Source organism: Styela clava, chromosome 7 (assembly GCF_964204865.1).
Source record: "Styela clava chromosome 7, kaStyClav1.hap1.2, whole genome shotgun sequence".
NCBI lineage: Eukaryota > Metazoa > Chordata > Ascidiacea > Stolidobranchia > Styelidae > Styela > Styela clava.
Window position 1 is genome coordinate 16,420,723 of NC_135256.1, and position 11,205 is coordinate 16,431,927.

At 34.4% G+C, this 11,205-nt stretch overlaps 1 protein-coding gene across 1 annotated transcript; it reads left to right on the plus strand.

Moving 5' to 3' along the window:
* Positions 1-10,018: 10,018 nt before the first annotated feature.
* On the plus strand, positions 10,019-10,744 carry LOC144425198 (uncharacterized). The gene has a single exon (XM_078114680.1). The coding sequence runs from the start codon at positions 10,019-10,021 to the stop codon at positions 10,742-10,744; it is 726 nt and encodes a 241-aa protein (XP_077970806.1).
* Positions 10,745-11,205: the final 461 nt, after the last annotated feature.

An 11,205-nucleotide genomic window follows, 5' to 3' on the forward strand; every position in this document is an offset into this window, starting at 1 on the left:
CTATTATTAGATACGCAAACACGTATTTCGCATTGTAAAAAATTGAAAAGAAATCACGTATTCACAGTTTGAGGTAATCTGTGATTATCCGCATTAAAAATTATGTTTCGCGCAATTTACGAGTTCAAGTTATTCCTGTCGGCTAGGTATTTTAATATGATGTTATGTTATACGAACTTGAGCCTGATAAAGTGTTCAAGCTTTGAAAAAATCAAACAGTTAGGCATAGCGTTTGGTATATTGTTCCAATCGATTTTTGAATGATCTCATCAGTGCATAATATTCGCGTTGCTTCATAAAAAACAGGTTAGGTTTTCAGGACTATGCATAAAGAAATCCTTGCTCTGTCCACTCCTTTAGCAACATAAGTAAGTTTCTTGTTCTCGAATATCAATAATTTTAATATTTGCTGTCGATACGTTTGATCAAGCATCCCTATTAAATATAATGGCTGATTATTAACTTAGCAATATACAATTTTATATATTATATTGTCTAACACAGTGGTTCTCAACCTTTTACTAACCGCGTGCCACTTTACTGTTTTTTACTCTGGCCGCGTACCACTGAAAAAGCCCCCCTTTTTGGCGCGGGGAACAATGGCACAAGACACGCGCTATGGGAGTATTTTATAATGTGGCACTACATCCTTTCCTTAGTGACCTAATTCGCAAGGCGGACGAAAACATGCCTATCTCGATTCGTTCGTGGACCATAGCAGGCGGGGTCGATCTCTAAAGACTGGACTGGCCCATAAGACGTTTCTCCGACCCTTGACCCAAGAGAAATTCTTCCTATACTTTCCTTTTGCAAACAATTTTAAATTTAAATTTTTTTAATTCATATTTTTTTTAAACGCAACTGAAAACTGACAAATAACACACAAGACTACAAAAACGAAGCAATGTTTACTGATTGTTGCTGGATACGGAAGTAAACAAGGAAATTGATGCCCGGGGAAACATTCATAAAGGCCGTTCAGCGAATACATATAGTATGGAAGATAAATCGTTGTCGGCATATTTTGGCCAACTCAAAAGTTAATTGTTGCAATAAATTAAAGCTGCTCGCGTACGACTTGATCATCTTCCGCGTACCACAGGTTGAGAACCACTGGTCTAACATAAGGTAAACAAATTAACGATACTGTTTGTTGAAATAGGTTTGGATTTCATAGAACACTTACCCAATTGAAAATTAATTGTTCCAGATTAATTTACCATTTTCAGTATATTTATCTATGGAATATCTTGAAACCTTTCGAGAATCATTGTGTAAAATTATGGTTTCGTAGAGAATAGTAATTAAAATGACGTATATATGTCATTATCGCAACCCAAATTGTCAATATATTTTCATTTGTAATTACAAACTTGTAATTATTGATCTAATTATTCGAACGAATAAAAAGTGAAAGAATGGCAAAAGGTCATATGGCGAAATTAACTGCCAGTTTTGGTCATTTCACTGTCGATATGTAACAAATAAATAGAAATAGGCCGGATTTTGAAGCAATGTTGCAAATGATGGTGGCACTTCTTCCACCAATCAAAGGTATTAACGACATTGCAACATTGTTTTCCTTCTCTTAATTGATAGTATATTAGTATAGATTATCAACGTATCAACAAATAAGTAGCCTCGAACAGAAAACAATTTAATGGAATTCAATCAAACGCTTCATAATTGAAATATCATTTTCCTCTACTTTTCGCCAGAAAATTTAATTGCAAAATACAAGCGCGCTGTATCCCGAAGAAATTCTTCAGACGACTAGGTCTACTTTCTGGATTGTAGTTTTATTTTGGGGTTTCATAACTGACATATGGACTCAGTTCACACAATGTTCTCATGAAGGGTGAGGTCTTAAACATATCTGAAGTTAAAATTTGAAATACATGCCTAAAATGTTAAAAATAAAACAAAAACACGATCCGAAGTCATCAATTTCATAATAGACCATTTGAAACAATCATCTATTCTAAATCCACCTAAAGTATTACTTATTCTTACAATGAATATCATATAATATTTCAAAGTGAAACCCTACCTGAGCTCTAAGTAGACAAATCTGATTATGGCAAAGGTTTAAAACTCAAAGTTCTATGTATTGAATTTGTTAAATTATGTACAGTTTTCGATCAATAACATCGACAGTGTGGAAGTTATTGGCACTCTAATTCATCATTTGTAATATGTTGAGAAAAAGGGTGTGATGGATAATTGTATCGATTAATTTATACGTATATGCTATTTTCTAATATGTCCGTCTTGCATCAACACTTTTCTACGAACTGTGACCAAGAGCTCACGGAGTCTACGCGGTACAGTCTACAATTTATGCGTAACCTTGACATGGGCAAAGGACGGTTTTATCTACGATAACTACTATTCATTCTGAATAACTACTAAAAACAAGTCATTCGTCGGGAGTATTCAAACCATCAAACGGTCAAGTAACATACTTAAATTCTCCACATCCTGCTACGTTTCAGAGTCTCAACTTTTTCATGAGACCACTGTCATATAGGAATTAATCTATTCATGTTGCTTTTCTTGACAATTTTATCATGGAACAAGTCACTCTGAAATAGTTATTGCCGTCATTTTCAGGTAACGAAAGGAACGTTGTCATCTATCAAGTTTTCTAGAGAACGTAGGTGTAAAACAGAAATACTGCTTTAAAAAATATTATAAAAATTGCTACGATTAACAGAAATACACGACCCGATAGCAAAGAGAACAGCAAAAAATCAAATAACCGCACAACCACAATGATGTAAGAAAGTAATGAAGACTTGGAGGATTAGGAGATTAAATCCAAGTAATCAATGAGGGAATTTGTGGATGGAAGGTTGTTCGGAACGATGAGGTGAGGAAAAGAATTAAAGCATATTGTTGCTGACGAAAGTTTGTTTCATACGTTTTGAAGATATTATTTAAATTCGATATTTCAAAGGTACAAATGAATTTTCTAAATTCAAGATTGAGGTTTATTGCGATGGTTTTTAAATGTAGCTCACTGAATAAACACAGATAGAACTGTACTTAAAACAGAATTTATTTTTTGGTCGCTTTGGTTTTGCACATTCAGTCACTATAATCGCCGTAAGCACAAACATTACCAAAATCAACTTCTTCATTATGCTCTGTCGTTTTCTTGTCAAGAGATGTTCCAAATATTTGAATATTTTGATTCCATGCTACATTTATAACAATACACTGTCGACGAATGTCAGTTTTACTAAAATTCCACAATGATTTAGCGAAAGTAGTCAAAAGAAGAAAGAATGGGTATGAAATTTCGATTTGACGACTTGAAAGTTTGCAACACGCATTTCCCGTTTGTAATTCGAGAAAGAGCAAACGAGAATTAAGCATTGTTGGCGAATATCGCGTGTCTAAACTGACAAAGGATCCTACAATAAGTTCCGCAGTATGCGAAAGTCATTGTCTCGCTCCAAATGCAGTGTTATAAATTTTACTCGCAATGGTAGCAGTGGCATTAAAATGCCCAATTTGTTCTAATTCTAAGCAAGCGAAGAATCGCGTTTGGAGAAAATTGTAAATTATATACTAAAGTTTGAGCTGTTTGGATAATACTTGGCAAGGTTTCTTGAAGAATTTTCAATATTTACGAATAAAAATCTGAATCGTATGATTTAAATAAATCTTAAATACATAATGAAACATTTACTCTGGGTTAGTGCTGTACAAAATCCGGTTGCCGGATTTAAATGACTATAAGAAACGATAAGGGGAGTTTTGCCTGAATTTTTCTTGTTCTAACCTATTTAATACAAAAAACAAGTACAACCGCCATTTTGAACAAACCAGGCAAAAAAACATGTTTTAAAACAAATCTTTTTGGACAAATCCGTACTTTTTGGGGAGAGCGTTAAAGAAACTACGAATTTTATATAGTGACGTCGTCATAAATTTCCGATGTTCTTGATTAATACTTCATGAAAGTTACAATGAAGGTAGATTGGTTTCTGTCGGTCGGAAACCATTTTCGACAACATTCAGTCGTTTGCTCTTCGTTGCAGTAATTAAGTTATGGTGTTCTCTGGGCTTCATCGTATATATACTATATATACATATATATATATTATTGGTTCTTCCGTTACCTAAATTCATGTTTTACTTTTTTGTGGACTGTATTTCGTGGACATTTTTTAAAAAAGACTCAATGATTTTCTCATGAAATCGCACCTTACATCATATTTGATTAGTACGCACGTTTCAATCCGTCTCATAAAAAAAGATTTGAATAAATTAAAAACTAGTAAAGTTCAGTACAATTTTACATTACTATTGAAAAGTCCCCGTCTCATTCGGGACCACTTATTACTTATCGACCTCGATCGGTAAGTATGTTGATAGGTATTTGTCTGTTTGTTTGTTTGTCTGTCGATATTTTACGAAAGCGAGGTTGAATCCACAATTGCATGTGCATTCATCATATCTCGGATCAGAAGCCTATTGATTTTGGATAAATTATATCGTACAATTAGCGAGTTATTACGGTAAATAATTAGTGATGGAACACGCGGTGTCGCTATTGAGTCAGAGCGAAGGATACACTCCGCTAGATCGATAAGTCGACGGTCTCCGATCGCTATCTCGTTATCATGAGTTTATCGCGTTGTTATTATTTAATAATTTCTCTGTGGTCGTGTGTGTGCGCCTGTGTAATAATTTTAGGTAAGTGAACACGTACCACTTCTTCTTGGCAATACGTACATTTTATATTCTTTACGTTTTTGTCAATCATTTCATTGCCAGTTATGCTGATTATGGAGTCGAAATAAACTTATATAAAACTTGCAATTGCCTCTCTTGTTATTGTTGAACTATGTATGTCTGACCTTGGCCAGACGAAACGTTACAGAAATATATTTGTATTAGTGTGCAGCAAGACTTTTCGTTTTTTAAGAGTTTTTGCTGCATTATGTTTCAAGACTACAGTACTATAAACTTTAATGGACGCACAATATACATACACAGTAGTGTACGGAACAATTTTAGTGTGTAACACAACAGAGCAAAGCTCCATATGTCCAAAACCTCCGATATTGTATTTGTGGATTTGAGAATACCAAATCTATATGAATAGATCAGAATATTTTTACAACTATGATAATCACTAGACTGCATCCTGCACAAGATGCAAGAATCCATTCTTGCAAAAATATGTCAGCAAAGCAACCATACACATTTAATAAGTAAAACTACCCAAGCAATATAGACTGACATCCCCCCTATTACGCAGAAGCAAAAGAGGTAAAACCAATAGTGTATAATAATAAAAATGATATATCACAGACATAAGCAAATAAACACGATTCTAATTCAAAATTTCATTAGGTTCGAGCTACCACTGCATGCAAGACATGTTTTCATGATAACTGTCATGAAGAAAGTAAAAATCAGATCCAATATTCTATTACATATAGTCTAGATCTAGATACACAGCATATGAAATCAGTAAGCAAAAGCCAAGTCTGCCACAAAAATGCATTGCCAGGAATATGTTACAAATAACCTGTTGAACTGTAAAACAAGTAGAAATTTGATAACAGCACAAAAAGCAGATAAATCAAAAGTTTGAAGAATCATGTCAATCAACAGATGCTTATGTTTAAATATTAATAGTTGCGCTAAATATTGTCCATGAAATTTATCAAATTTCTTGTTACGGGAATAAACGATAAACCAAAATTTATTTTTTCCTCTCGCAATCGATTGCATCAAGAATCTTGTTGAGCTTGTTGTCATCATCAACATATCCATCACCATTCTTTTTCGAGTGGATTACTTTATCATTGACGTTGACTTCAAAACATCCTGAAATTCCTGGAGCAGATTCTCCAAAAATTTCAACATCAGTCCCAAATTCTTGTTCTATTTGAATTTTGAGACTACTGTATCTGGATTCATACCCTCATGCACCACAATAAATAACATGTATTTTTACAGTCATTTTTACTCTGATATGTCTTACTAGGGTTATTTGTAATTATAATAGATATAATACTGAATCAAAATATAACATATACAAAAAAGAAAAAAAAGTTAGACGAGAGCTCAAATCGTGACAACTTTAGGATACAATTGAACATTTATAAATTTATTCACCGCAGTGCTGGAATGCTAATGCTGTTTTGACTTTGAAGAAGTTACATAGTAGTAGAATACCAGAATTGGGGAACACCGGTACCGCACCCTCATTCGAACCTGTTAAGTGCTAACACTGTGACGATTAAGTGCCAGTGTTGCTATTCTTTCATTCTTGTCTTTTAAATTAAGCGAAGATAAACAAGCTTAAAATTAAATTGCAGACTACTTTACTAAAGCCACATAGACGAAGGTACTTCAGTACAGTATGTTCGTTATCATAAACTGTTCGTTTTCTACTTTTCCTGAAAAATTCAATCGCGAGGCAAAAAAAACTTTTAAAAAAACCTTAAACTGGAACCAGTTTCAAAATTATTCCTCTCTGAAGACCCGAAAAATTGAATTTCACAGTAGAAAATTTAAATCATTCATATAATACCACATATAGTATTACATATTCTCACAACAAATATCATGTCTAGCTCAAAGTAAAAAATCTTAATATGATAACAGTTTGAACTCCAGGCATTGAATTTGTCAAATTGTGTACAACTTTTGATCAATATCATCGACAGTGTAGAAGTTATTGGCATTCTAATTCATCATTAGTAATAGGTGGGAAAATAGATGTGATGAATGACTGTATCGATTAATTATACCCATGTGCTATTATTCAATATGTCCGTCTTGCATCAAGACTTTACTATACGAACTGCGATCAAGAGTCCACAATTTATGCGTAACCTTAACATTGCCAAAGGAAGGTTTCATCTACGATAACTACTATTCATTCTGAATATCTAATAAACTAACTCATTCGTCGGGAGTATTCAACCTATACTTGAACATGAGTGAAAATAGAAAAGCTAACAAATCAATCGTTCTAACTAACTATTAACATAAGCTTGGAAGAATATATGATATTTATATATATATAATATTTTTAACCAACCTTCTTTTGAGAGCAGTATTAGTTGAAATTCGTTTAGGTCTGTTGATGATAATCAAAACTAGTACATATCCGTACAATGTGTTAAACATTATGGATGGATGCGTTATTCAGATATAATACATTCACCCAATCCCCTATTTAATATTTGATTTAAATATGATATAATTCGTCTGCACTGGAGAGTGTTTAATAGGGCCTATTAAACTCTCTCCAGTGCCTATTAAACACTCTCCAGTGCAGACGAACATATTATCGAATATTTGAACTTCTAATACATGGGAACTATCATGTAATAATAGGTCAAGTTAAACTTACGATATTTTTATCTTATTTAACCCAGGGATAGGCAAATTACGGCCCGCGGGCCGGATCCGGCCCACTGAAGTGTTTCATCCGGCCCACTTGTGCCTGCTGAAATTAAGACTATATATAGTTTTTATGGATAGAAATTTCTGGCGTAAATATCGAATTGAAAATAAGAAATCATCGGCTAAAATAAATACCGTAATACATCACGCATTATCCGCACTTGAACATAAGCAATACGAGCCACGCCCACATATATCTCAAACTCACTTATCCGAATTATTCGAATCGAAAATTCCCATGCAACGGCTACTAAAACAGGCACCACTCCTTAAAATAAACTTTTCAAGCGGATTATGATTTTTTTGTTGCGTAGAATATTCGAACTATGGCCTATACGAGATTTTGAAATATTTTCCATCTTATTTTAAATCATTCATATAATACCACATATAGTATTACTTATTCTCACAACGAATATCATGTCCAGCTCAAAGTAAAAAAATCTGAATATGATAACAGTCTGAACTGCATGCCTTTTATTTGCTAAATTGTAAACAGCTTTTGATCAATATCATCGACAGTGTGGAAGTTATTGGCATTCTAATTCATCATTAGTAATAAATGGGAAAATGGGTGTGATGAATGACTGTATCGATTAATTATAACCATGTGCTATTACTCAATATGTCCGTCTTTCATCAACACCTTACTATATGGTTTGGAAGAATATAGGATACTTATATATATATAATATTTTAAACAACCTTCTTTTGAGAGCAGTATTATTTGAAATTCGTTTAGGTCTGTTGATGATAATCAAAACTAGTACATATCCGCACAATGTGTTAAATATTATCATAACCAATCATTGCTGTGCTGTAGATGTAGTGTGTTAATTCTTTCAACTTTATTCATTTAACTATTGAGAACCTTACTGTTAGCATCACCAATTCGCTACGTATTTGTTTTCTTTTTTAATAACATTTACTTGTGTTATATTTTACTTTAGATTCATTATATACAGGGGTTCTCAAACTTTTGGTGTTGCGGAGCCCTTGAAAGGTTGAATATTATTCGCGGAGCCCCAAAATAAATTTTAAAATTGTTACTTTCAGATTATTTTCCCGAGCAAGTTAAAAGTACTTTATTTATTCTAAATGCTGAACCTTTTTTAATAGGGTTAACACAAGTCATAAATAAATCTAAATTTTATACTAAAGCTGTAAATTTGACACTTGACGAACATATTAATAAATTAGGGATCGAATCTTTTCTTTTTTGACATTTTTGGAAGACTTAATTAAAAGGCCGTTAGTAACGTGCGCTATTTCATTTTGTTACAATCGCCGATTTTTTCCGTCAGCATGGCGTGTTTTAAACATCTTTACGCCGCTGTTTATTCTCCCTAAATCAAAAATTTCCCTCGGCATAGACATGTATTGTTACACAATGACGACGTTAATTGCTTTTTTGTTCTCGTGGGGAATTATGAGTTCAATGTGAAAAACATGTTACCATATTATAGTCATCGGCGACGAAATGCTAAAAATAATAATCAATAAAAAGGTAAATCCACAACTCAAATTTCTTGATTGAAAAGCGGCATTCTAACATATTTAAACTGAAACTTAAAATGGAAGATCACACTTTGGTTTCAGCAGACTCACCTCAGATTGAAAACGCTTCTATAAACATTGTAAATCACAAAATTTGGTGTTATGTTAGGTTTTCATCGTAGTAGCTGCGAAATCGAAACAGTCAATTGTGCGCGCGATTTACCTTTTTTTTTCATTCTGAAACTACCGACGCAGCCGCACGCAATCAATGGTGCGCGCGATCCGCGATGTACCTTTTTTCATTCTGAAACTACCGACGGAGCTGAATGCAATAAAATAATTTTCAATTGTTCGTATTTTCCCCAGACATTGTGATTTTTTAAACAGCGATATCTTGCTTAAAAATAATCTCAAGTGCGAAAGAAAACAAATCAAGTTTGACAAATACCAAGATCGCAAAAATACGACACCAATTTATTTATAGTTGGCAGTTTATCACATATTTTATGTTATTTTAGAATAGTATTCTTTCATTTTAGTAATCCTAATAGTAATCTCGAATCAAACGTGAGTAACGATGAGCACAACTACATTATACCGACGAGACACGTCAAATGCTCCATCGGTCTTGGATTGAATATTTTACGCAACAGAAATCTCGTTATCCGTTTTTTTAATCGCGAAAAATGTTGCGCGGAAATTTCCGATTCCAATTTTGAACCATCTCCCTCTTAAGAATCCTGGCTGCGCTACTGCTCATAAATAATGTCATTTTTTAATTCCGGCCCTTTACAATATTTCGAGGCTATATTGTTGTCAGATGTTATCAAAGCTGTTATTGCTTCTTTGAACAGTTACAAAATTTTGAGTCAGTATTTTGAAGAGTAATCGAATAGCTCGCGGAGCCCCTGGGTTTCTCTCGCGGAGCCCTGGGGCTCCGTACGGAGCACTTTGAGAACCTATGAATTATAAGAGTGCTTTAAATTTAAGTTGAATAAAGCCTTATATCAAGGTACTATATTTCTCATTCATTACAATTTATTCAACTTAAATTATTTCACAAGAGTATTCTGGTACAAGCATGGACAAGGTTCTGATACCAGAGAGACTAGAGATAGATCCTAACTCTAGTGAAGCATCCTGTGAGTGGCTGCACTGGAAGAAGACTTTCGATGATTTTTTAAACGCCTTGCCGTCTGAAGGCCTTGATAAACTAGGTGTACTGGTGAATTTCCTATCTCCTCGTATATTCCAATATATTGAGGAGGCAGAATCGTACGATACTGCGATTGAGATACTGAAAACAATGTTTGTCAAACCTCTCAATGAAGTTTATTCTCGGCATGTTCTGGCAACCAGGAACCAACAAGCATCTGGAAATGTAGACGAATACATGCAAGCATTAAAATCGTTAAGCAAACATTGTAACTTCAAAGCTGTATCTGCTGTTCAAAACCGAGATGCTTATGTCCGAGACGCTTTTATCCGGGGGTTAAACTCCACATGGATACGACAGCGTTTGTTGGAAAACAAACACCTTGATCTTAATACGACATACAATCAAGCAAGGAGCTTAGAAGTAGCAATTAAGAATGCTGAAGCTTATCGAGTTTCCGATTCTTCTACTGTGGTTACGGCTGCTCAAAACAGTGAAACTCAAAACGATGAGACATCGTGTGATATCGAGAAAATATCTGCTACTGCAAATCCCGCGTGCTTTTTCTGTGGCGGAAAGAAACATCCTCCTTCAAAATGTCCATTCCAAAATGTGATTTGTTTCAAGTGTCATAAAAAGGACATTTCATGAAAGTCTGCAGAGGAACCGTTTTCAACCCACAAAAACCTGACGAAGTCACAGCATGTTCTAACTCGTATATATTAGGGATGGCTTTTGACAATACCCCAAAATCATTGAGAGGGTCGTCGTCTGTGATTCATATTGAAGGACACGAAGTACGCGCACTTTTTGATAGTTGCAGTAGTCAGAGTTCCATACACCCTCGTCTCATAGAACGGTGTAACCTCCCAATCAAAAGGGACACAGTTAAGAACAAGGTAGCAATGTCTTCTCTGACGGTTTCCATGCCTATAAAAGATTGCACAGCAGCTGATATTGAATATCAGGGCCTACACTATCCAAAATTCAAATTGAGAGTAATGGATGATCTATGTCAGGGGTCACCAACCTTTTCGAAGCCGAGGGCTACTTTTTGGGTACAGATTAAGCTGCGGGCTACCAGTTCAATGTACACTTATAAAAAAGTCAGT